General features: G+C 42.9%; 1 protein-coding gene across 4 annotated transcripts in view; it reads left to right on the plus strand.

Annotated features, from left to right (window-relative positions):
- MAP2K6 (mitogen-activated protein kinase kinase 6) overlaps positions 1 to 26,891 on the plus strand; it is a 109,643-nt gene that overhangs the window by 62,608 nt on the left and 20,144 nt on the right. For 3 of the 4 annotated variants that reach the window (XR_009761257.1, XM_061615661.1, XM_061615663.1), the window contains exons 3-10: positions 4,374 to 4,422; positions 10,303 to 10,416; positions 14,369 to 14,488; positions 15,863 to 15,979; positions 17,014 to 17,065; positions 20,285 to 20,412; positions 22,936 to 23,013; positions 25,714 to 25,853. Coding sequence is in view for 3 of the 4 variants with exons in the window: in XM_061615661.1 (XP_061471645.1) it covers positions 4,374 to 4,422; positions 10,303 to 10,416; positions 14,369 to 14,488; positions 15,863 to 15,979; positions 17,014 to 17,065; positions 20,285 to 20,412; positions 22,936 to 23,013; positions 25,714 to 25,853 (798 nt within the window). In the remaining variant the exon portion in view is untranslated. The remainder of the gene's footprint in view (positions 1 to 4,373; positions 4,423 to 10,302; positions 10,417 to 14,368; positions 14,489 to 15,862; positions 15,980 to 17,013; positions 17,066 to 20,284; positions 20,413 to 22,935; positions 23,014 to 25,713; positions 25,854 to 26,891) is intronic. The other variant, XM_061615662.1, reaches the window with a different exon arrangement.

Below are 26,891 nucleotides of genomic sequence, written 5' to 3' on the forward strand. Positions count from 1 at the left end.
GGTTGGTACATTAAGTTATCAAATGACCCATCACAGTTAGAACTTTCATCTTATGTAAAGACACTAAACTAGTAGAAAGCTGGTTGTTTTGTCAACGGTACAACTCATCAGGAGCAAAAAATGATTTTCTATTTCCACCGAACCCTTGTTTCTGAGGTTATGCTGAATATTAGCTAATTTCTCAGTCTATTTTTGGTCTGGAAAATACGTTCACCTTTATCCTAACCGTATTTGCTTGGAAGTCGGTTCCATCGCTTCTAGATAAATACACTGCAGCCATAAGGCTTGCAGCCTTATGATGAGTGTCTTGATTCTTGAGATATGGTGGCTTACTTATTACTTGAGGTTCTCCTAACAGTTCATTAGGTAGCACCACAGACTCTTTCAGCTTTCCTCACTGTACCAATCTAGAGATGAGATGTCAAGCAGACCTTTTTCTCTAATTCATCCTGTCTGGTAGAGGGCAATACCCTGTTATTTTCTCTTTCATGTATTGTGTTTGCTACATGCCTTTCTCTCAAAAGGGGGTCTGTTTTAGCTTATGGTGTCTCTTTGAATGCAGTCCTCACGGATAAGCATTTGCTATTTCTCCCCTCTTCCCCCCTCTCCACAGCAGAAGCACCCATAGCAATGAAGTGAAGCTTGATCTCCACAAGCAACCTGATGCTGCCATTGCACTCAATAAAAGGATGTATTAAGACTGAAGTTTCTCTTACGGCTTTTAATTATCTTAGGGAGAGCGATTTCTGTTCTCTCCCACCACCCCTTCCTTCCTTTGACCTCTCGAGGGGCTACTTAAGTCTGCAGCATTAGAAAGACACATGCTCTGGACACCTCAATGGGGACACGAAATATGCCCATAATAGAGGGGACTATGTAGAATTGAGGAAGTGGTGTGGAAAGGGGATGATGCTGGACCAGAAATGGAGGTTCTGTAGACTTGTTGAACTTGGATGGGATTTCTAGAGCTCATGGAGAACAATGAAAGATGGTGCAGACAGTAGATTAAGTCATCTTTCTTTTCCCCAGTTTAAATGGTGGGTTTATATCACCAAAGTTCTCGAAGCCCATACTTGACAATATTGTAAAAAGTGTGGTTGGCACCATGAATAGCTATCACGTGGCTAGTTATTCTGTCTCCCCCTCCCTCTGTAATATCTTGTAGAATGTGCCTTGTGTTGTGATGTCACAAAGTTCTACATTCCTGCTCCACATCATTGGCTGAAATAGATGCACAAAGACTGCTTACAGTAGCTGCCACTTGTTTACTATAATGTCTAGCTCTAGCTCTGACATATTAAAGGAACTGTAAGGTAACTTCACACACATGGAAGCTGTTACTCATTGTTAGAAGGGAAGGCTATTTTTTCCATTAACTGCTTAGAGGTTTTGATGATTAAGTGATACATACATTCTATTAAATAAATAATTAAATAAAAATAGAAATTTTTGCCATTCTGACTCAATCTATCAAAGAAAGAGGCTTAAACATTCATCCTGAGCTGCTTCAGGAAGAAGGGCAGGATGTAAATTCAATAAATAACACTTTTTTTAAAAAAATCCTTTAATCACAGGAATAGTGACAGTTATCACATTCAATGGCCCACTTATTTTTGGAAGTATATTGTCTGAAGGAGTATTGTATAGTATCTTTTAAAAAGAGGTGCTGTGCACACTTACATACATATCAAACGCTATAGTTACATAGACTTTGGATTTACCTGGGCAATTCAGCTGAGCACCTCCTGGTATTTCTGTGCCAGATTCTAGCTTGTCTTATGTATTGATTTAGGAGTCTTTAAAAAACAAAATAGAAGCAGCATGACTGACCCTTTATGTTCCACCATAAAGAAGGGATTTATGGCAAAGCTCAGCATTGCTCACTTTAGTCTTAGCTATTTCTGTTGCTTATTAATGCAAGATAAATAAAGTGTTTTCCAGGCTGTCTATAAATAGAAGAGTATTTCTTATTTATAGAAAAGACATATGATCTTACCTGTATTCGTTAGTTTCTTTACTGCATCACATAATTTTTTGCAGCCTTGTTTTCTGTCTTTGGATCCCTGGGGAAAAACTTGTTCCATTTCATTGGTTATCCTGTTGGAAAGTGTGATTGCAGAACCTAATAACTGCTGTAGGGTATTAAAATGGAACACTGTCCCATCAAGTAAGATATTCTGAGGTTTAAAAGAAAGTTGCCCTCTCGAAGCTGCGATCCATGTAGATGGCTCAAGCTACTAGTCCCTTTATAGGTTAAAGAGCAGCTGATTACAATTGGTAGCAGGCTTACTTCTTTCTGTAGTACAGCAGGTCAGATAATGATAAAGTTGGAATGTGCAAAATTTTGAGGCTACCTTTTTAAAAAAAAAATGCTGTCAAGAACTCTGATACAGAGATTTGCTAGTAATTCCTACCAACTCTGTGAGGTAGGAGAACATTTATCCCAGGGCAGTGTTACAGTGAGATGGTTGCTCTTCTCGATTCTGGATAGTTGTACATTGTGAGAGATAGGGAAGGGTAACTGGACCCCTGCAAGCTATGATCAGAAAGGCTTCCTTATGCACATCGGTGGTGGAGAAGTTGGTGATTTTTCAGCAGCGCTTCCTTGCACCACATTACAGCCTGATTCACGGGATCCCCAGCCAGAAGTTCACTGGGTGACCTTGCGCCAGTTACTGCCTCTCACAGGGTTGTTGTGAGGATAAAATAGAGAGGCGGCGGCAGGAGAAACGTATGCCGCCTTGAGCCCCTTGGAGGAAAGGCAGGATATAAATGCAATGATTAAAAAATAAATGCGGGCAGGGGCTTTTCAGGCAGCTTGAGGGGCTACAACGGGAAGTCCTTCCCCATCCCTCCAGTGTGTGCTGTGCTATACATGTGGCAGAGTTTGCTTTTGGTTTTCTCGTTCAGCACTCTCCAGTATCAGGCTTGCTTTAATATGCTGAAGCTGCAGATCCTAAGGCTGCTCTTGGATGAGTAAGGTTCTCAGAGGACTGAGTTGGACGGGATGATTTTTATGTCTAAAAAGAGCTGCTGTGCTTCAAGTCTGCCTCAAAGCCATGCCCCATAGTTCTAGGCATGGGTTGGATGGCTGTGGTTACTCTGCGATGGGCAGGGGCCAGCAGCATGGGGGACTTTTCGCTGACCTTCTGCAAGTAAGGGGGATGTCTCTTTTGAGGCAACGCTGAAGTCAAGCAGAACATTCGGAAGAGCTCCCAAGCCTGAAGGAGAACAGGAACTCTTCTTGATGTCCTGCTGGACTGCAGAGTCTTTCCGAAGCAGTGAGTGCCTCCCTGGCTGCTTTGACTGCCTGCCTGCCTCTAAAGCTTATTGCAACAACAGGCCTGAGGAACCTTTTGCCCTCAACGCCAGGAGAAGGGGGCAGATTCAGTGACGACTACAAATCTGGCTGGCTACCAAGGTTAGCCCAAAATTTGTGAACCTCTGGTGTGGAGTGGTTGCGTCGGCAGCAGAACTGTACTCTGACCATGCACTCAGAGGAGTTCTTTAACCACAATACCACAGAAAGCTCTGGTGAAATAAATAAAAGTACACTACCCTGAACCAGAGATTTCTCAGGTGGAGGGGGCAATAAAATACTGATATTGTGCTGGGTGAAGGAAGAGAGGAAGAAAATGGCTAATTCTGAAATGGGGGCTGGAATGTGGACACCCAATATTTGGAGTCCATCACCTCCACAAGCCCGTTTCAGATCAGCTCTTGGACCATTCAGGATCCAGCCCAGTCCCAAATGTGTTTGTCTTGGCCTTAATCGCTACTGGGGGTCCCTCCATTATGAGCAAGAAATGGGATGGGAGGGAGGGTGTCTTGAGAACTCTGCATAAGTGGTTGTCCATAGGCAAGAAGGAAACATTTGAGTGTTTGGGGTACTTGTGAGGTATCAGTTTGATATGGAGAGGTCCAGCTTTCTCTTTGGAAAGCTATAGTAATGTTGCTCATGAGAATGAAAACTCGAACTATTCTTGGAAGATAGTTTGTGAAAATTATCCTCCTCTCCCTTTATTGGTTGCAATTACAATCTAAAAGAAGTGATCATATTTCTCACCCAGGAGCTGGATGAAAATTTTGAAAGACTTGTCCTTCTGGATGACCCGTGGCAAGTTTGGTCCCAGTACGTAGTCCAGAGGAAGCACATGACACACCAACTTTCCTGAAGCTAAGTTGGTCTGGGTCTGGCCCATTCCTGGATTGAAGATTGACAGGGAACCCTTCTCTAAGGCATCTTGATTTCCTTGATGGAGGAAAGGAGTGATTATGAATGAAATACTATGGAATGAAGTTATTGTATCTGTACAAGTCCTGAAATACTTTCCTTAATTTGTTTTCTTAGCCTGGGTTTTTCTATTTTGTAGGCCACCTAGAGATTTGGACTCCAAAGCCTGCATCTCCATTGGCGACAAGGTAGGGTGATGATAAAATACAACTTTTGAAAAATTCTATTTGTGAGGCTGGGAAGGAAGTGAATTAAAACAGTGAAATTTTGAGTAATCCCATTCCTTCATTTAACTTCTTGTCCCTCTTTAGTCACCTGTTCACTTTATTAAAGCATTCGTATCTATTAAAACCAACAAAAGGGTTTGACTTTAATACCTTAGTGTAGAGTCTCTTTGTGTTCGAACACTCTTGAAATAAAGCGATATGTTTTCACCCATACTTGCCGAATCAAGATAGTAGCTCCATCTGAACCCAGGAGAAATGGTAAGAAGTATGGGGACTCTACCAGGGAGTGTCTGGTTGTTAAATGCTATCCATCCTACATTCTGCATGTGCCCGCAATCGCTTCCCTGGTCCATCCGCAGATGTGTTGACCCTGAGTTTTTGCAGTGATTTCTGCAGCCACAAGGCTGCACTTTTTCAAGCGGCTTCACTTACGGAATTGCTTCTTGGTTGCTGTGCCTCAAGGACAGATTTGAATCACACATCACGTTCTTCATACAAATGTGTTTTGGAGCATCCCTTAGTCCTCAGATTAAACTGATGGGCGACTTAAGATTTTCATGTATGAGAGCCCCTGTTTCTGAATAAAAATATTGTGGAAGTCCTTCGATTGTTGCCTGGCATCCACTAAGGTTTGGAAAATGAGATGCAAATGATACCCAAATTGTGTTAACAAGACACTGTGCCAGGCAACCATCTGTCTTTGCTCTGGAGAGGCTTGAGTTAGTGATGCTTATTATGCTAATGGTTGAGAGCCACTGGGTAATCCTAACTAGTTTGGAAATACTCTTCACTTCCGTAAAATGCACCTCTATCAGTGAAGTCCGAGACTACATGCACCCTTGTCATAGGTATCCCCTCGCGTAACAGCAGTAGATGCCAGCTGAATTGTCAGTCTTTTGTAGTTTTAGTAGCTTAGATCCAAGACACATGTGAGGTGATGGCAAAAACAAACTGAAGCTGACTGTTTGTGCACTGGCACAGAGAAATCCAAACTGATTAATGAAAAGTCTGTTTCATGTAAATGCCTGGCTTATGGCATATGGGATATAACAGCTGGTGACCTAGAGCTCTGATTCAAACCTGATTTCATTATTTTTGAAATAATGTTTCTAGTCCTCAGGCGTGTGTGTGTGTGTGTGTGTGTGTGTGTGTGTGTGAAATACTGAAATGCGTGTGTACCATTTAATCAAAATGTATGAGCATCATTTGATTACAGGATTTGAACTTAGTTGAGGGTTTTGTGGTCCAAAGAATGAATAGATCTGACTACAGAAGCAGTTAAGATAGAGACTTGGGGCCTGTCCATACAACTGTATATTCTGCAGTGTTATAGCTTTGTGTCCTCATTAATTCACCACCATCCATATGATGTTGCAAGGTAGCACGGATTTTTGCGTTAACAAATTGGTATTAGAAATACCACCGAAAAACTGATACGCTTTCCTAAACCGATTGCATTAATGGCCGTGCGCTCAGACACAATGCCGCGGACTTTCCTGCAATAGGCGGTCCATGGGTGTTCCTCCATCATATGCCAAGCCCCTTGTCTCCTTCCCACCCAATAGCACATCCACAAACCTGTGCATGCATGGGAATTAAAAAAAAAATGTTTCTGTGCTCTTCCAAAAAAGCATGCGAAAAGCAAACAACCATTACAGACCAATCACTGAAAAGGGGTGGACGTAGGGGAGCGGCCAATGCTAAAGCAAAACAAACAAACAAAAACCCACAGGTATGGATGCTTGATAATCAGGTTTTCACAATAATCCAACCACAAAGAGGGCATGAACAGATCTCAAGGCCACTAACCGAATATGGGAAACATGGATTTTGTGGTTAGATACGGATGGGCCCTTGTACACAAATCCCTTGTATGCAGCAGATTGCCTTGTTCTGTGGTGACTCTTACTGCTCCCCCAAGGAATGACCCAGATCAATAGGCTAGGTTTCATTTCCCTGGAAGACAGTGGCAGCACTCTTCACCCCCTCTCCAGCTTTTTATGTAACATCTCTACAGCGGCACCTGCTTACTGATATTAATAGCAACAGTTGCTCAATGCCAAATGCTTATTGCTAAGCTTTGGCTAGCATTAGCAGCTATCTACAAACACTGTTGCTCCCACTGCTGTAACCAATAAAGCTTCAAGGCATTGTTCTCAGAGCCTTACTTTTCAGCAGTCTCGGTATGAACCCAGTTGGCCACGGGAGGAGAACTAGCTGCTAGTAAAACACACATCAAGATGTGCCAAGAGGCATTAGGGGAATTCTATGAGTTTGTCAGAAATATCAGGAGTCTGCATGCCAAGCAGCCTTTCAGCAGTTGCTGCAGATGCAGTAATGAGAAGCCCACAAGCAGGACCTGTGTGCAACATCAGCGTTCCCCACTTGTGGCTTCCAGCAACTGGTATTCAGAGATACTGCCTCTCATACTGAAAGTAGTACAGTAAAACCTCAATAAGGAATCCTCCAGGAACAAGGTCCTGTTAATGAAGGCTTTTTAAAGGTGAAACTAACGAACCAACTTTGCTTTGCTATGGATAAACTTCCAAGCCTATCCCTTTGCTTTAAGGTGAAACTGACTAGGCTGTGTCTTTGCTTTGCTGTGGATGAACTTTCAAGCCTGTGCCCTTGCTTTGCTAGGGTGAAACTGATAAACCTGTGTGTTTGCGTTAAAGAAACCATAGAATCAGAGAGTTGGAAGGGGTCTATAAGGCCATCAAGTCCAACCCCCTGCTCAATGCAGGAATCCAAATTAAAGCATACCAAACAGGTGGCCAGCTGCCTCTAGAAGGCCGCCAGTGTTGGAAAGCTCACCACCTCCCTAGGTAATTGGTTCCATTGTCGTATGGCTCTAACAGTTAGGAAGTTTTTCCTGATGGCCAGTTGACATCTGGCTTCCTGTAACTTGAGCCCATTATTCCATGTCCTGCACTCTGTTTTCTCTCAGGGCTGGGGAGGGAAGGATCCAATACCATTCAGAGGAGGAGAAGGAAGGGAGGGGAAGGCAGGGGACTGGATGGGTGCTGGGTAGGCACCCTCTAAAGCCCCTATTGAATCTGCCCCCACCATCTATGAGCGGGTGTAGGAACCTATTCCTACTCTTTTCATGTTTTTCCTACATCTGGTACCAAAGTTTCTGTTAAAGAAGTGATGTCCATCAACTCATCTTCTTTATTAACCGAGGTATGACTGTAGATAGCTATCATGACTTGTTGATAGATTTACAGTTCAGAGTTCTCTGGGAAGAGGGATTGATTGTTAAACCATTCTGGAAATTGTAGCTCTGCGAGGGGAATAGGAGTTTCCTAACTCTCAGAACCCTTAACAAACTACACTTCCCAGGATTCTTTGGGGGAAGCCATGACTGTTAAAGTTGTATAATACTGCTTTAAACTTACAGTGCAGATGGGGCCTTGGAGATTTCCCAAGCACATGTGTATTTGCATGTATTACTTCCATGCTTGATGTGACTGCTGTAGGTCACCCTGGATATTTTCCACAGGAATCATAATGTGTGGTGTTGCTCTGAGACATGGGGGACTGGAAGAGAAGGGAAGTGAATGTGTGCTAGGTGATCAAGAATTTTCCCCCTGGAGATGCCCAATGGGAGTTTGTCTTACACTCAAGGGGCCTGGAAGATTAGTGGGGCTTACATAGTTTTGTCTTTTCTATGCAGTTTGTTAACTTCAGCTACTGGGATTAGGTTACTGAATTATTTCTTGCTTCCAGGGATGTCCCTTCTTTTCTCCGGCTTTCTACTTGGGCCATGCTATCATCTGTAACCTGTGCCACAATCTGTAAAGAGGTCCAGAGCCAAACTAGACATTGCTCTTATTGCGCAAATGCAATTAACATGCATGTTTTTCGGTTCTATACAAAGCAGCGGAGGGAAAGGGAGCCTGAGCAGCCTCAAGACTTGGCAAGGGGAGGGGGAAGTTTTAAGTCTCTTCTTTGAAGTTGCTATTTGCATTTCAAGGAGGGGTTCCCATTGGAAGTCTTGTGTGCATTTACTTGCATTGTGGCAGGTTAGTTGGATTGGATGATCTTCCATGTTTCTCCCATCCTTTGTGATTGGGGATTATACGATCTGCTTTTCAGGCATTGCATTGCTTGGAGGCCACTTCTTTATCAGAGCCATAGGAAACCTGTAACATTTCTCCTGGTTAGAGGGGGGAAATGCAGCAGGATTAATGGAAAGACCAGTACAGCTGGGCAGTAACTCAGAGACTTTTCTTGTCCAGTCTCAACACCTAAGCTTCAGTCTGCTAATTTATTGGCAGTGTTGTAAATTCATTAGCATCTTATGGGTCTGTCTTTCAGAGTCCACCCCCCCCCCAGTGTTTTAAGATGGGAGGGTGAGAGAGCCATCTGGAACACTGTGACCCACTACTGGATCAAAGAGATGTCTGATGTAGTGTGCCTTTGTTCCAAGAAAAGCAGTTTCTCTTCCATCCCAAGACAGGGAAAGAGAAAAATTTTCTGAAAGGCACTGTTTATGGCAAATTTTGATCTGGAAGGTATGCAGGCGCTTGTCTTTGCAATCCCCAGCTCTGTTTTTTTGTTTTTGTTTTGTTTTAGTTTTCTGTAAGAGGAGAGAGCTGGAATTTGGTCCATGGCTTTTGTTAGCAGTGAAAAGCACATAAGAAAAAAATCTGTTTCTCCCTTCAGGACTTGACATGTGAAAACCCATCATGGTTTATCTCAAACTAGAAAGTGAGGGAGGCGAGTGTGTGGAAAGCCAAGGCCAAGCTTGACATCTGAACCGGAATGGGTAGAGAGGAAGGATTGGAACAGGTCACCTTTGCAAGTAAAGGGGAGATTACACCTCTCCTTACACTTAACCTTCTGTAGTCTGGCCCAGGAAATAAAAGAATATGGGTAAGAAAAGTAATATGCACCCACATATGACTCAGCATGTGGTAAATCATACTTTTGCCTTGACTTCACATGTGCAAAAGTTGCAGCAGGTGTACACATTTTATCCAACCCCTGATGAACACCTGCGCAGGAAAAAGCAAGTGAATTAACTCAAAAGGGGGAAGCACGTTGAATCCTTCGACTGAATTACCTTTTGACAAAACGTTCTAGCTGACAGGACATGGAAAGATGCACTGAAGATGCTCTTGAGTGGTATAAGTGTATACTTTTAAAACACTGTCCCGTTTTTAAGGAATCTTTACCTATGCAGGTAAGAGAGGTTGCCCCTGTGGTGATTTCAAAACACGAAGGGCATAATGAAATCCCTTTTGGAGAAGTCAGTGTTCATACTCCCAATCAGTCTTACATGGAAAAGTACTTGCCTGGTAGCAATGGGCAGCCAGAGATGGCATACCGATGAGAGTGGATTGGTAGAGGAGGGACAGGCCTTGCTCTTCCTCCTCTGCTGTTCTTGGTTTCTGTGTTGCCCATCTGCAGAGGAAGAGAAGCCATCCTCACTCCAGCCTGTTGGGTAGAAGGCAATGTCCATGCTCCCTATATAGGGAGCTGCCTTGTACTGAGTCAGCCCACTGATCTATCTGGCTCAGTATTATCTGTACAGACTAGCAACAGCTCTCCAGAGTTCCAGGCAGAGGTCTCTCGCAGCCCTACCCGTAGATGGCGAGTATTGAACCGGGAACCTTCTGCATGCAAAGTGGATGCTGTGCCACGGAGCAGAAAGAAAGCAGACAGCACTTCTCTCTTGGGAAAGGAGGGAGCTCTCCTCCCGTGTGGCCAGCGTGGAAGCCTGTTTACAAGGCTGCTGCGTACACACCAGTGAGGGAAATTCAGAGCTAAGTGATCAATTGCAAAGCTGTTCACGTTGGCTTCTGATGACATTCTCTTGGCTTTATTTCTTCACAGAATTTTGAAGTCAAAGCTGATGACCTGGATCCAATATCCGAACTGGGACGTGGTGCATATGGGGTGGTAGAGATGATGCGACATATGCCCAGTGGGCAAATTATGGCTGTGAAGGTAGAGCGAGACTCTGCGGTTATTCCCTCTTTGAATTCAATAACTCTCCAAATACACACACTCCCTGCAGCTATTGATCTTTTTCAACACTCATGTGCGTGTGCACACGCACGCCTGTGTGTATCCACACACAAATACTAGAATGTGTTTCCCATTAAAAATCAATGCTCAAAGCAGTATGTACAGGAGTGTTCACCTGGGGGAAGATTTGAGCCAGATGGAAGACTCGTGTGCAGAAAGCTTGAACTTTCATCATTCATTAAATGTAAAGAAGCCCACATGATCAGTCTGTTTTATTGTTCTGGGTTTCTTTCAATGAACTGGAGGACCATGCTTAATTCAACAGAACGTCAGTAATATGGTCATTTATATCCTAGATACCAGCTACTTGCACCAAAGCACAAAATTGCCTGGCATTCCTCCAGTTACATTTTCATATTTAAGCGTTAAGCCTTTCACTGTTTCATTGAACCTCCTCCCCCCACTTAGGATTTGGATTTAAGGATTCCAGTACATGGCCATATTTTTCTCCCAGTTATCACATAACACCTGCTGCCTTGTGGGCTTCTTGGAAGCATTTGTCTGGCTTTTGTTAGAAGTGGAGTGCTTGACTAGATGAACAGTTAGTCTGATTCAAGGCCTCTTGAATCCTAACTAGAATGCTGCTCTAGGCTCCTACTGGGAGAAAGGGTGCAATATAAAACAAATAAATACGTAACTTGGTCCTTTTGACTTTTTCTGAAATGTATTGAATGTCTCCACGATAGCGCTTTCAAAATGTGGGAGCAGTACCCTTCAATGTTGAGGGGAACCTGTATGTCGCAACCTCCTCACCATGTGAATAGGCTGTTTGCATCTGCTTTCTACTAGGGATGTAAAATATGGGATATACAGGTGTGCATATCAATATATTGTGTTAATATACAACTTTGACCATGTTTAGGTAATTGTATATTGGCTTAATGAACCGAGGTATGAAAGAGGAGCCTCTGTGTGTCTGTGTATGCAGTGACTTTGCTGTTCCTTTCCAGTGCACCTGAATGAAACAGATCTTCAGTTAACCATAGTATCCCAGCTCAGATGAAGTGGGAAACTCTGAACAAGCCAGGATCTTAAACCACATTTTAAAGTTGGTTTCCCAGCTTGTTCTGCAGCTGGTAATGACAGTTTCCCACTTCATTTGAACTGAGAAACTGTGGTTTAATCGGATGCAGCCGCATTTCAGTCGAGTGTGCCAAAAAGAGAGGAAAGAAGGGGTTGTGTGCACTGGCAAAAAGTTCATTTGTATCTCAGCTTATTAAGATGAGAGATGATAGTCCGAACTTGGCCTTTAGCATCTTGTTAGTAAGGCGTGTTTTCTTAATCTTTGTAATCTGCCTTTAGGCATGAACTCCAGATGCACTCTGACAGTAAACCATTTCTGTATATTTACTCCTATTCACTAACACTGTGGTTTGGTTATGATATCATGGCCTTTGGATATTTATTATCAGTCAGCATAATCTTTGGGCTGGATCCAGATTGGCAGCACAATCCTGTGCATGTCTACTTAGAAGCAAGTCCAGCTGAGTTCAGCGAGACTTGTTCCTTGATACATGCACATTAGATTGCAGCCTAAGTTAGTTGAATTTGGTGGACTTTTCTTTATCCCATTTATTTCAGTGGAAACGGGCTAAGGTGGGATCCAACCCTTTCCCTTTATATTCCTGACAAAAGAACTGGTCAGAAGTGTAAACTGCTATAATCTCACTTAGAATGTTGTAAAACAGTAGAGCCAAATCTATTTTCATGTTAGATAGTTACACTCATAGCTCATAGACTTACAACAAGTTTTGTTTTACTGTAGTGTTGACTATTAAGTCAAGTACTGGCAAGCATGTATTTCTTATAATTCCATAGAGAGCCATGTTACATTATGTCTTTTTAAAATGTCCTAGTAAAAGATGTCATATAATTTTTTTCAAATTGGATTTCACCTTTAACTGAATATTTTGATTTTGAAATCTTCAGATCAGAAACAGAAAAAAAAATAACATTATTAAAAACATTTTCACATTTCCAGTGAATTGGGGAAAAGTTTGCTTCCTCTTTATACTGGCATGCCCCACTGAAGCTGGTTATCTTACAAAATACAAATGATCATTGATTGGCTCATTTCCTTTCTAGAAGCTGTAAGAAAAGTAATATGGGCCTTTGGGGGCAAGGTCGGGTTCTGGTACTGATGTCTAATACACAGTTACAGCCCTTTGGAAGAAGGAAGCAAACATGGTTTGTTCACTGTTAATCTAAGGAACAAGCAGTTGCAACCAAATTCTCGCCATCTGGTCCATGGTGCCAAGATGTTTTAAATTCCAACACAGGGTACTAGCTTTTAGTGATTTTGACACATGGCTAATTGCAAACACATCAGTTTATCTTGGTTAGAGCTGACTACAATTTAGTCCCTTAGTCCTTGTTAAAATCTCAACTGTACAGTAAAATCATAGTTTAAGCTGCTATAGGAGGATGTGAATAGGGAGAACCCAGCAAGACATGCCTGTTGCCTTTCAAGCAAGGAGACTGGAAAAGCATGGAAACAACCTTAACCATGATTTGCTTGACACAGATGTGATGGTTAACTATGGTTCATGCAAACCATGCCCTGGTAATCCTTTTTGCAGCCAATCTTTAATGGTTGAAATATTCAGATGTAGCATTTAACCATGGTTAAGCATTATGCCTGTGTAGGGCCAGTCAGTCTGATCTGAAGCTCCACAGGAGTTCTAGTGTATATTCTTCCAGGTAACCAGGGACTTCCTATTTACTTTAATATTGGGAGACATATATATATATATATATATATATATATATATATATATATATATATATATATAATATTTTAATATTTATTTACTTTATTTACTTTAATATTTAATATTTACTTTAATATTGGGAGACATATATATATATGTCTCCCAATATTAAAGTAAATAGGAAGTCCCTGGTTACCCGGAAGAATATTTTATATATATATATATATATATATATATATGTAGTAGGGGTGTATAAACGCACACACTTCAATTCCTGACACAAAAGCGGATGCAAAGCCCTTGTTGAGTGCATCAGAGGTGCTACACATATGAAGGACCACTGGATTGGGTTAGGTGAGGTTTGTGTGACCTGGGCCTCCTCTAAATGTTCTCCCATCATAGCCTTGGTAATGATGGACAAACCTTGAAAAGGGAGAGAGAGAGAGAGAAAGAAAAAGAGAGAGAGAGAAGATAAAGCACTTCTGTAATAACAATAATCCTTTGCCCTTCTATAGCACCTCACATCCGAGGATCTCACAGTGCTTCCCAGACATAAATTACGCCTGTGAGGTAGGTAAGCATTATTATCCCCATTTCACAGAGGCACAAAGAGGCTTTTTTTTAATAAAAAAAGTCAAATGTGGCCTCTAATTTTGGTTGCCTGTTATGAGACACTTGCAGCTTAAGCCTATGTATGTCTACTCACAAGCAAGTCCCCATGGTTTGAATGGGAATTACCCGCAGGTAAGAGTGCATAGGACTGCAACCTTATTACCCATTGCCACAATATCACTACTTCTGTCATTAGGGATTAAAACTCGGGTATTAGGGTTTCCCAAGTCAATACCTCTGTTAGCTTGAAGTTATGTGGCTGCTCCTGCGATCCATCTTTAGGTCATGAAATTTACCTAGGTTTGAGGCTTCCTGCTTTACTGCTAGGCCACAGCAATTTGTTTTTTTCCTTGTTGCTTAAGAAGGGCAGTGAAGTGGTGAAACTGCCTTAAAAAGGTGGAGATGGTGCTATTGATGTTTGCTTGGTAAATATGAGCTAAGCAATGTTACTCTTTTGTACCTTTTTGGTGATCAGTTGTTCTTGGATGAAACACATGTGGCTGGAGGGTATAAGAAGAGTGAAAATTAAAACCAGGTCTTTCTTCCAGCGAATCCGAGCAACTGTGAACAGCCAGGAGCAGAAGAGGCTGCTGATGGACCTAGATATTTCCATGCGGACAGTAGACTGTCACTTTACTGTCACTTTCTACGGTGCGCTGTTTCGAGAGGTATGGCTTTATGGTCTCAGCTTATGTCCTCCATCAAATTTCGGCTGCAGCCTTGCTTTTAATATATAGGAAACAAACACTTTTTTAACAGGTCAGACTCTTTGTTCTTCTAGCCTAGTACTACCTACTCTGACTGGCAGTGGCTATCTAGTGTCTTGGGCAGAGAGAAAGGAATTCTGCATCACTTGCTACCTGATTCCCACCCACCCCCTTTTTTAAAACTGGAGATACCGGGATTGAACCTAGGACCTTTTGCATGCAAAGCACATGCTCCACCACTGAGCTATGGTCCTTCTTCATGCATATCCACACTGAACACGGGTTGTTATATCTTCAACACTTTTGCTGGGCAACATTGTGTAGTAATGTTAGTTTACTCCCAAGTTTGTTAGACCATAGAAAAGCAGAATGGGGTGTCCCCGGAGCACTAACAGGAAGATCTGCTTTCTTGATAATTCCAAATACTGAAAAGTACAGCAGTGCATATTTTTAAGATCACAAATTATTTCTGACTGAGTCTTTAGAAACTTAAATTTGATGCACAGCTAAATGGCTAAAGGGAGATTGATTAATAAGGTCTGTTTCCCCCCTCTTCCTTCAGTGTAACTTTAGTGATGAAATGGGATTCTAACCTGTGGAACAGTGTGCAGTTTCCTTTTTTCCTTCCTTCAGTGCCAGTTCCCTTCTTTGTCTCCATCACCTCTGTTGCCCAGGCCTTCCTAAAAAAAAATCAAAAACCCAAATTCCATGCAACAGGAGAGCACCTTTTAGTGCCTGAATTCTGGATTTCTTTTTAAATAGATATTTTGTTTGGCATGAAATGATACTGCAGAAATTGAAATCCTGCTTCTGTTTCCGTATTGCACAAATTGAAATTTGTTTTGGAGGATGGAATTCACATGGGCCAAATAAACCCTTAAATAGCCCTTCTTGGCAATCACTGTGCTTAGCAGACATGTTCCCTTCGTCAAGGAAGCTAGTTTTTGAGGCCCTGATGTTTCTGTGGTCAGAGGGGAGCCAACTTTGAAGTGTGATGTAGCTGTTTTAGAAAATGAAAAAGCCATGCAACTTAATGTTGTTTGTGAAATGGCAGAGACAACCTGTGGTCGAGGCTGGAATTTAGACAATAGAATGGGAGGCTACAGTGACTAAAACTCTGTTCCTGGTCTCCCCGAATCCTGCATTGTCCTGAGATCTTGGCACCTGCATTTATTCAGGTTATATTTCATGTTACAGTGTGTGATGGGAGAGATATTGAGCAGTTAGGGCATATGAATAAGGAAGGATGGAAGGCAATTATTCTTGGTTGGAAGAGGGCAAGTAGTATTCGTTTACAGCTGGTTCCACTATTTACCCCCTCCCCCATTTGCCTAGGGAGATGTATGGATTTGTATGGAATTGATGGACACCTCACTGGACAAGTTCTACAAGCAAGTCATTGACAAAGGCTTGACGATTCCTGAGGACATCTTAGGAAAAATAGCTGTATCAGTGAGTGCTTCTGGCTTTTGTTTTAATCCTTTTCTGAAAGGGATTCGGCCTCCTTTCCATCTTCGCAGCCCACATCTGCCAGTCAGCTGTTAATGTATGAAGTTGCCCAAAGAAGACTGGGGAAAGAATAGCAGCTGCTTCTCTTTTGCAGCTTGCCCTTCTTCTTTATTAGCCACATCCTCCTAAATGTAGCCTGGAAACCATTGATGGGAGAAGAGGCAGATTTTTTTGACAAAGGTGGTGGGGGAAATGTTAAGAGAAAGGTGAACTGAGGGCCAAAGTACATGTGATGAAGATCTCTTCTTATTTCTTTGACTTTGTTTTTAAAACCTGACATTTAGCTGAGGATAAGGGGCTGCAGATTTGACCCCAGAGTGGCATTGGAGAGGAGGTGCTTAACCTGTTCCCTGAGATTTTTTGGTCAGAATCCTTCCCCCTGTAGCTCCTTCCCTACCTGTGGAAGAAAAATATTTTTCATCTGCAGGTGGGAAATAACCACAGGGATCGTTAACTTTTACATAGTTTCTCCCTTGACCACAAGGGAGAGGATGTATTATGGAAACATTTATTTATTTATTATTTGATTTAGATCCTGCCCTTCCTCCCAGCAGGACCCAGGGCGGCAAACAAAAGCACTAAAAACATCTTGGACTGGGTGGAGTGTGGAATTCCAGAATGCCTTGAGATTTAGAATTCCACTGGAATTTAGCCATCAAAACTTCCTAAATAGTGATACACAAAGGTTGAGCACACTGTGATCCTTGGAAGGTCATTGCATCAGTCTTAGCACATGGCTAAGGGTGGTTGAAAGAGCAATGAATGCCATGAATCATGTTTTATCACCCTGGTGCCAGACTGCAGGCTCAGCACTCTCCTGCCTGTTAATTGCCAAAACGCCCAACCTAGTCTGTCTCCACCCGAGTTTATGTGTTGAAAGGAGGGTGAACTTGTGGCCCAGACTCTGAAGGAACAAGTGCAATAGTTCTGCTTCAGGCAGCTGCAGCTCATTCTTGTCTGTTGATGTTGTCTTTCAGATTGTAAAAGCATTAGAGCACCTACACAGTAAGCTCTCTGTAATTCACCGAGGTAAGTGTGACCAAAGTTGTATGCTGTAACAATTCTCAATTCTGAAAGCAGTTGAATAGCAGTGTGTAAAGAGCCAGGCTTTAGGTCAGTTTAAAACTACATAAGTGAATGACACTTTTTTCTCCATGACTGCAAAGAGCACCTAGCATCCATGCTCTGGCATGCATGTTGCTTTCCAGGCACAATTCAAGATGCTGATTTTCACCTGGATAGCATTGCTCTTGCTCTTGGAGGTCACTGATTCATAGGGTAGCCATAACTCGTAGTCAGCTTGGAGGCACATAACAACAGCAAGCATTGCTTAGATATTAGAATTCTCATTTTGCCTTTTGCAAACACTGTTTTGGTACTTCAGTCCCTCAGCATTTGCAGCCCACCCATCTATGTAATGGCATAGATCTACTTGTACACTGTGGTTGTAAGGATCACTGAGATATAATGGACTGGACCCAAAGCTCTGTAAAATGGAGGACCGCATTTCTATCTTCTTTTCCCTCCCTCCAGTCTCCTGCATCCCACAAACAGCTTCACTTGGAGAGTCAGGAGTCTCCCTGAATGGTCAGTGCTGGCTTATAGGGGCTTTGGTAGTGGGAGATCATCTAAATAAGGCAGAGGCACCTTCTACTTACGCAACTTTGGGTCCAAATAATGTATGTGCCTTGACCACTTAGGAAAAGCATATAAACACTTACATATTCTTATTCTGTAACTTCCCCACTAGGAATTTTCCCTCATTAAATGTCATAGGAAGATATTTGGAGGTAATCTCAGCATCTTCTGCTGCAGTTAAAAATGGTCATTGCCAATTACTGGCTATCCAGAGTAGAGATAATTCCACTGAAATTGCCATGCTAGGTACTTGCTAATCCACATTTAATAAAGCAAAGAGCTAACTTTGAAAATGCATGCTGGCTGCAATCATATTTATAACTCGAAACCCATAGTCTGCAACTTTTCAGACGCAGGACTCACCAATTCAGACATACATTTGGGGACCCATTTATTAATTTTTATTTCCATTCATTTTTATGGTGGTGGTGCTATACTTCCACCAGCTCAGGCTTGGATGACAGACGAGCCAGACTCTGACTTGTTTCATCAGCAATGCGGCAGAAGTAGGGGAGGAATGCTGCAGGAATTTCAGTGATTATTATTACTATTACTAAATTCATTGATATCCTGACTGTTCCCCAGAACAGAGACTCGAGGTGGCTTACAAAAATTAAAACAAATACAGATAAAAACATACAAAAAGTTATTGATAAAAGGTAATTAAGCTATCTATAGAATTAAAACCATATAAAGCATATCCTTACAAAAGTCAAAGATCAGTAGAACAGCACATTATTAAAAGCCCTTGCAATCGGTTCCCTGTCAGGATGGAGAAGTTTTCCCCTGTCGGCGGAAGGACAGCAAGGAGGAAGCTGGTCGTAACTTCCCTAAGAAGGGAGTTCTAGGACCTTGGGGCAGGCCCTTTCCACTTGTTCCCACCTGTGGAGGTGGTGGGATGGAGAGAAGGGCCTTCCCCAAAGATCTCAGAGCTCGAACAACATCACATGAGAAGATATGGTCCTTCAAATAGCCTGAAGCCAAACCATATAGGGCTTTATAGGTCATAACCAGCACTATGAATTGTGCTTGGAAACAGAGCGGTAGCCAGTGGAGCTGTTGTAACACGAGAGGCGTGTGCTCCCTGTAATCAGCCCCAGTCAACAACTTGGCCGCAGCTCTTTGGACCAGCTGAAGTTTCTGAACATTCTTCAAAGGCAGTGAAGCTTGTTCACATTAGATCATAGTTTTTCAACTTCAATTTAATGATATGTACAAACCAGGCCAAACCATGGCTTATAAAGCTGACTTGTTTAACCAACCAGAGTTTGTGATAAATCATGATCCCTGACTTGTACAAAATGGCAAGCCAAGATTAGGGGGAACTTACTGGCAAAGTCCTTCTGGCTGTGAGGTGGGAGGAGTTAGCTCCCAAGCTCAAGGCTTTGCTCAAGATCATCCTATGTTGTGCACATAGCTCTAAAACATGGTTTTGCATTAAGCACAAACGTGGCCTCTACCTCTCTCGGTCTCCTTCCCTCTCTCATTGCAAACCAGGGTTCCTGCCAGCCTAGGAATCTCTGACCAGCCTTCACCGCCATGATGAAAATGTTGTTTTTTAACCGTGGTTAAAAGAGAAGAGGCAGGTGTGCTCCAGAGCCCAGTTCCCTTGATGTCCTTTAGCACTTCTCTCATTCTAAGCGAAGGCCATGTCGCCCCCAGAAGAACCTCCGGCTCATCAGGACCCCCTTTACCGGTCTTTCCAGCATAGAGGCTTGTACCCTGAGCACCATCTCGTGGACCCCCCCCCCAGCTGTCTCGTGGTGTCCATGGGGACAGAGGCTGCAGAGATCTGTGGGGAAGCTTCGCCCCACCAGTCTCATTAGCTGAATTCAAAGAAGGAACAGGAGGAGAGCTTATTATTCCTGGCCTCTTTCTCTTCTCCTTTCAAAAGTAGGAAGGGTTTGTAGCCAAGTCTAGAAAAATCTTTTTAGTGAAATTGAGAGGATACAATCCCACGTGCTCTCAATGGAGAGCTCATAATCTAGGGACCTGCAGTGGAGCTGGCAGGAAGTGAATCTGGAAGAGGTTGTCCAACCCCCTCGGGTGAGGCCTTCCGAAAAATCCTTCTTTCTGCCAGTGGAGTGAGTGGGCGGTGACAATCCATGCAAGACTCCCCTCCTCCCCTGCAGAAAAGGAGCCTATTGTGGTAAGTCCAACATTCACTTCTTAACCATGGGTGAAAGAAAAGGGAGCAGTTGTGCTCCAGGGAGGGGAGGGAGAAAGTGTTTAATAGGGAGCTGGAATGACACCTCTCGTTGGCCTCTGTGATTTTTCCTCAAACTGAACGTGGGGATGGGGGGGCCTGTGTCCCTCCAGATGTTGTTGGACTCCTAATCCTGACCATTGACCATGCTGGCTGGAGCTGATGGAAACTGGAGTCCACCATCCGGATGGCCACAGGTTCCCTAGCCCTGACCTAGAATCTGGGGAAATACATTGTTTTCTTATCTCCTATGATTTTTGAGTTAACAAGCAAAATGTACACTTCTTCTGGTGCCCTCTGGTGGTAAACAACCAACTTTTGTCAGCTTCTATTTCTACTGTAACCCACTGAGGGGAAAAATCTGTTTTCAAGGAATGTCAATTTCTGTGTATTCAACCTTGCAGATGTCAAGCCCTCCAATGTACTGATCAATACACTGGGACAGGTGAAAATGTGCGATTTTGGAATTAGTGGTTACCTCGTTGACTCTGTGGCCAAGACGATGGATGCTGGCTGCAAACCTTACATGGCAGTAAGTGCAAAATACTGGGAAAACTTCAAAAGTGCCTATAGCTGTGTTTGACTCTTTATGTGTATAGGAGCAGAATTCTGTTTTTCTGCTTTTCCTTTGTAACATATAGTTCAGGCAGCCATCAATATAAATCAGTGCGAAATAAGATGGCAAAAATATATTTGTATAAATACTAAAAGACAGTAGCAGTGTAAAAGACAGCCTAAAGATGGTACTCTAATATCTCATTGGAATGAATTTGACTGCTGACTGTCTGAATGCATGCAGGAGTTGAGCTAAGGTGAACCTCCTTTGGGGGGATATTCCAGCTCTTGGGTGCCATAAATGAAAAGACACCGCCTCATGTAACCACACACCAAATTTCTGACAGTTAGGAGGCCTGAAGCAGGATCTCAACAGCAGGAACAAATTTGTCAAGCAGGATGATCTAGAGGATCTGAATTCTTAGCATCTATTTCCAGCCAATGATGTTGCCAAAGTTCATAATTACCTTGTTTGGAGTACAAATTTGCCCAGTGATAATGCTCAGATGTATTACAGAGGGAACACCATCCCCAAGCAGTTCTTCTATCACATGGAATGTAAAACTCTGTACTAGTGGAGAGTGTGCTTTTCCTTTGTCTGGAATTCTGGGAGTAAACCTCAGTGAACATAGTGGGATTTACTTCTGAGTAAATATGCTTAGTACCATGGCCTGAGACTCAGACCCCAATCATAGCTTAGAAGTGGCTGAGCAAATGTGCCCGAAGGGTGAGCTTTTGTTTCTAAAGGCTCCAGGGAACTCTGGTCAAAACTCAGGGAACATCCTGGGCCTTGGTAACGGGAAAGTTGTACAATCCCTCAGTTTGTCTGATGAAACATAGGGAAGCAACCTGATCTGAATGAACTGCAGCTGTTCCTAAAGTTCTTTACACCCTGTTTAAACCCCACAGACGTCTGTTTTCTTGACTTTATTTTTTAAAATCTTCTGGACATGCCAAAAATTTCCCTCCCCAAAGCCTTGATATTAAATGCAAATGTTGATGCTTTTACTCTTGCTACTGAAGCATAAGCATCTAATATTCATGTAACAAGGAGTGCTCTGGAGTGTCCCTAAGGCTTGTCCATAGATGCTGGATCTTTAATGAATCACTCTTTGGACTTGTGCGTGCGTGCGTGCGTGCGTGTGTGTGTGTGTGTGTGTGTGTGTGTGAGAGAGAGAGAGAGAGAGAGAGAGTGAGTGAGTGTGAAGGGGCTTTCCCTCTCTCAACTTGATCATACTGAGCCATCTCTGAATTGTGCACAGGGTAATTTGTCCAGCCCCACCTTGCACCTCACGCATCAGGTGGTAATGTTTCCCTATCAATACAATAAACACAATTGCCTGTAAATTCAGAGGAATGGTCCTCTGTAACAAATTAGCTAAAGGAATAACACTGTTTTGAGGCTGCTGTTTTAAGAAACTCCCTCATCTCAGCGGTTTTAGAGTAGCAGGGCTCATGCTTTAGTTCCCATTTGTGATTTCATCCCTCTTGCGGAGTCCATTTACACTGCCGACTTTGAATACTGCAAGATCCTGTATTCCACTGAGAAACAAGGCACTCAGTTCCTGTCCTTTGGATCACCGTACTCAGACCATTTAGCTGTACTGTTTACCACTGGCCTTTCAAGTGTTGCTCATCAAGATTGAAATAAGGGAAATATCTTGTGTTGTTTGACGTTGGTGAGTTTTGAGGTTGGTCTTCTCTGAGCTTTGCTTGCACATTTACTTAAAACTGGGCTCCTCCTCCTGTGGCCAGTGTGGCAGCAGCATTCCAAAGAGCATTTAATCCAGCTTTTGTTAGTCAGTTTACACCTTTGGTTTGTTTGTGTGTTCATTTTTTAAAAAATATTTATTTAACTTCTGTCCTGCCCTTCCTCCCAGAAGGAGTCCAGGGCAGTAAACAAAGGACAAAACACTAAAAATATCTTGAAAACTTAATTTAACTTTTTTTTTAACATAATTACATTTGCTTGTCACGGAATAACATTTTATACAAGCAAGTTGGCATAGGAGAGATACAAGATGGCATAGCATGATGAAGGTTCAAGTGGTTATGGCAGTGATGGTATCTTGACCCTTCTGCCATCCAGAAAGCCTTAATCACTGGTTGTGCATTTTTAGTTTACTGGCTCTCAAAAGCATTATGATGATAATGATTAACCAGACATATGCTCTTAAACCAGCCTTCCCCAACCTGGCACTCTCCAGATGTTTTGGACCATAGCTCCCATCAGCCCTTGCCAGCATCACCATGCTGGCTAGAGCTGATGGGAGCTATGGTCCAAAAATGTGGCGGGCATCAGGTTGCTCTTAACAAAATCAGATTAAGACAGCAGGGGCAAGGCCGCCTCTTCAGAACCTGAAAGGGCATGATTGGAGTCATATTGCATATACCTTAATTCCTTTGCGTGCTTGCAGAAAGTGGAGAGGGCCACCTTCCCCTGTCAAGTGGGGGATTTAGAATTGCATATCAATCTGTTGATCTTCTGTCTCCCCTGTAGCCTGAAAGAATCAACCCAGAACTGAACCAAAAGGGATACAGTGTCAAATCTGATATTTGGAGTCTGGGAATCACAATGGTAAGACTGACAGTATTTTGAATGTGAAAGCCTGAAGACTGTCTATTTGAAGAGAGATTGACCGGGGCTGTGGCCGTTCTGTTCTGTCCTGTTCCTGTAATGTGAAATAGTTTGCAGTCTGCAGCTGGTTAAGTTTGATGAAATGTTTGAATACAGTTCAGGCCTTTAGACTTTAACATAGTAAAGACATCCTGAGTTCAAAATGTATTCTTAAATGCAAAACATTCTGTAAAAGGAAGGACAACAGTTTCACTGCCTTCACTGTCCTTATTGAGCCCCTTGGATTACAAAATTACAGGCAGCCAGAAATGGCCACAGAGCTTAGGTCAAAGGAGGAGTTGCTTCTTGATGTCACCCTTTCTGTATTGGGGGCTGGGGGAGGGAGAGTCTCTGCTTCTCCACATTTTGCTGAGGCCAGAAGAAGGTATGAATAACTCTTTGAAGGCTGTGTTAACATTGGACTAATATTGGCTGTTAGAGGGGCAGGGTTTGCATGGAGGAATCCAGAACGATAATAGTCTTCAACCTTGTTCGGACTTGAGGCCCACTTTAGTCCAGGTGTACATTTTGGGACTTCATTTTTTGTCATATATTTGTATGGTGATAGTGCTGCTGGTGCGACCCACCTTGTGCCCAGCCACAACCCAGTAGTCAGTGGAACATGTCCTAACAGTTAGAGAACCAGTCATCTGATAGAGTGGTATCATTTTTACATGTGTATGTATGTGTGCAAGAAGTACAAAGAAGATTAGGTTTTCAATCTTTTTCCCTTCAGGGAACACTTTCCACATCAACTGTTTGCTGAGGAACATGTGTTGCAGAGGATTTGGGGGAATATGAGCCATTCTGTAAGGCATCCTTCCCCAACCTAGTGCCTTTTAGATGTTGCTGGGTTATGACTCTCAGAAAATATTCTCCTTTCTTAGGCTCTAGAACAGGGATTGGAAGCTTGTGGCCTTCCATATGTTGGACTGCAACTTCTGTCAGCTCCAGCCATCATGGCTAATGGTCAAGATTGGGGGGTCCAACATGATTTGGAGAGATACCAGTCCTCCATCCTGCAGGGCAGGTGTGGGGAACTTGTGGCCCTCCAGATGTTGCTGGACTACAACTCCCGTTACCCCTGGCCTTTGGCCATGATGGCTGGGGCTGATGGGAGCTATAGTCCAAAACATCTGGAGGGCTCCACGTTAGGGAAGATTGCTATAGGGCATGCACTCCAAGCACTGCCCTGTTGACCCTCATCACCACCTCAGGTGATTTGAGAGTGTGCCATGGCACATAGATAATGTTCCCCTGTTGTTACCCATTGCCAGGGAGGACCAACAGTTGTAAGCAAGCAGCTTTTCAGGGGAAAAGCTGCTCACTGTTACTGATCTTCTCATTGAGGAGCTCCTGATAAGCTTCTCGGAAGCTTGGGATCTCCCCCCCCCACCTCTTAATAATGCAGTTTGAAAGTCACTGGCATGAACAAACACTTCAAAGGAGTACTTTGCTTTTTTCCCTTTCTGGGTCTGTTGGTGGCTTAAACCCAGAAAACACTCTGGCGTTTTAAAGCCAGCACACATTCAGGCTGAACAAGTGGGTTTTGCTTTCTTTTCCTGCTTGGCTTTCTCTTCTTTCTCTTGATTTTTTTTTGCATCTGATTGCTCGCAGGGCTTAAGCTGCATCTTCTCATTTTATTTTCAGAGGTCCTGATTTTTGTACAAGGAGCATTTTACCTTTGAGTAGCAGTCCAGCTGCTCTTGTTCAAGAGACATCAGATAAACTGTGTTAAGAAGGAAACTGGTCAGAAGGAAAGCAAATTGCTAGGAGACACCTAAATTTCACATGTATGTCAGCTGTAACAGTGGTAGCCTGTTTCCTAAAGTTATAGAGTTGGCAGGTTTGGTTGTCCTAGGGATTTATCCATCAGGACAGGCTCCCTGTACCTTTACTTAAAAAAACCAACCAACCAGTTGGGTAGGCAGGTGAATTTCAGCACGTACAAGCATTCTGAGGAAATGTTGAAGTGTCCTTTTTAATAATGCTTCCGATAAATGCTAACAAAACTAGGCGGCAGCTTTGTGTGTGTGTGAGAGAGATGTTTGTCTGAAATAAACCTGGTGCCCTGCAGTCATAATCTATCTCAGTACTTGCTCATCTGGCGCCATGCCTGTGGTAGGGAATACGCATTCAGAACAAAACCTATGGCCTCTGTTGGCAAGCCAGAATAATGCTCTTGGGAATGATCAGTCCCCTCTTGTTGCAACAGACCTGGTGGGTGGGGTGTGTGGGAGAGAGAGAGAGCATGCCTTCGCCTGGTATTCTGCATTCTCCAAGGAGGCTGTGGGTACATGGCATAAACCAGTAGAACTGGCCTCACATGCTGCTTCTTTTAAATATTCCCAGAGACATGCTGTCTCCAGGGATTTGCACAGGCTGTGCCTCAAGAGGCACCAAATGAGACCAGGGTTTCCAAGGAGGAATGGAAAGAGTGGGGAGCGGAGCACGCAGTTGAGCTTGGAGATCGCAAACTGATGCCCAGTGAAATTTCAGGGACTTGCCTGCAGATGGCAGCAAAAGCTATAATTGTTAAAAAAACAAAACAAAACATGGATGGTGTGTCTTGTGTTTTGCTGCTGACAGTGTTTTTGGTAGATACCTTAAAAAAAAAAAAGTCTTAAGTAAGTTGTCTTGCTGCCTTCTCCCCATGCCCAGATTGAACTGGCAATCTTGCGGTTTCCATATGACTCCTGGGGGACGCCATTCCAGCAGCTCAAACAGGTGGTGGAAGAGCCATCACCGCAACTCCCAGCGGACAAGTTCTCAGCAGATTTCGTTGAGTTTACCTCACAGTGGTAAGCATGGTCACCTCGAGCCATTGGAGAACTCTACAGTTTTCCCTAGCCTAACGTTTGGAGCCTGCTCCCATATACACGTGGTGCAGGGGTGGGGAAACCTGTGGCCCTCTAGACGTTGTTGGGCTACAACTCCCATTGGTCCCAGCCAGTGGCCAAGGATGATAGAAGTGTAGGAGTCCAACAACATCTGGAGGGCTATAAGGTCCCCACCCCTGATGAAGTGTATTATTGCTGGTGTGCAGTGAATGGAGTTAAAGACCTTCCTGTTCACCGAGGCATTTGCTTGGCTTTAATACTGAGCTTTTAGTGGAATTCGGCTGGTTTTTCTGTGATTTCCTGTATTTTTGGGGGGGGGGAGTATAGCGAGAGAGAATGAGAGAGATCTATTTCACTGTTGTAAACACCTCGATATTATTCAAGAAAAGTAATACAGAACTATTTTAAGAAATGAATAAAACAAAAGCTAAAACATATTTTATGAGTTTATTTTAAAAAAGAAAGTCTATACTGCCTTTTTGGCTTTTTTTCGTATAAAAAGTCAGTGTATAACTCTACACATCAAAAACACTGGGGGAAGCATTCAAGCCACAATAAAAAAGATAAAACTCGCAAACATTCCTTATGCAAATCGCTTATGTCCATGTGCTGTTAACAGCATAGAAACCTTATTTCACGTCGTCTTTGAATGTTTTTTATATGATGATATTCGTTCTAAATTTATAACTCCTATTATAAATAAATTTCCTTACAAACCACTTGACCGCTTACTTTTTTATCTTCTGTCTGCGGCTAGCAGGCATACTACCTTGCTAGTAGCTAAATACATTTTTGCGGCCCAATCAGCTCGGGGGGTATTCACCCCTCCAGATGTTCCCATTTCTCCATAGTCTTATAACTGTTTTATTGCTCCATTGTTTTTACCGTTTTTATTATGAGTGTTTTCGCCACGCTGTGTAACTGTTCTACCGTTATTTTATGATTGTATCTTCGTACTTTTGTATAATTGTTCATAGCGTTATATGTGAATGTTCTGGT

This window comes from Rhineura floridana, chromosome 3 (genome assembly GCF_030035675.1).
Source record: "Rhineura floridana isolate rRhiFlo1 chromosome 3, rRhiFlo1.hap2, whole genome shotgun sequence".
Taxonomy (NCBI): domain Eukaryota; kingdom Metazoa; phylum Chordata; class Lepidosauria; order Squamata; family Rhineuridae; genus Rhineura; species Rhineura floridana.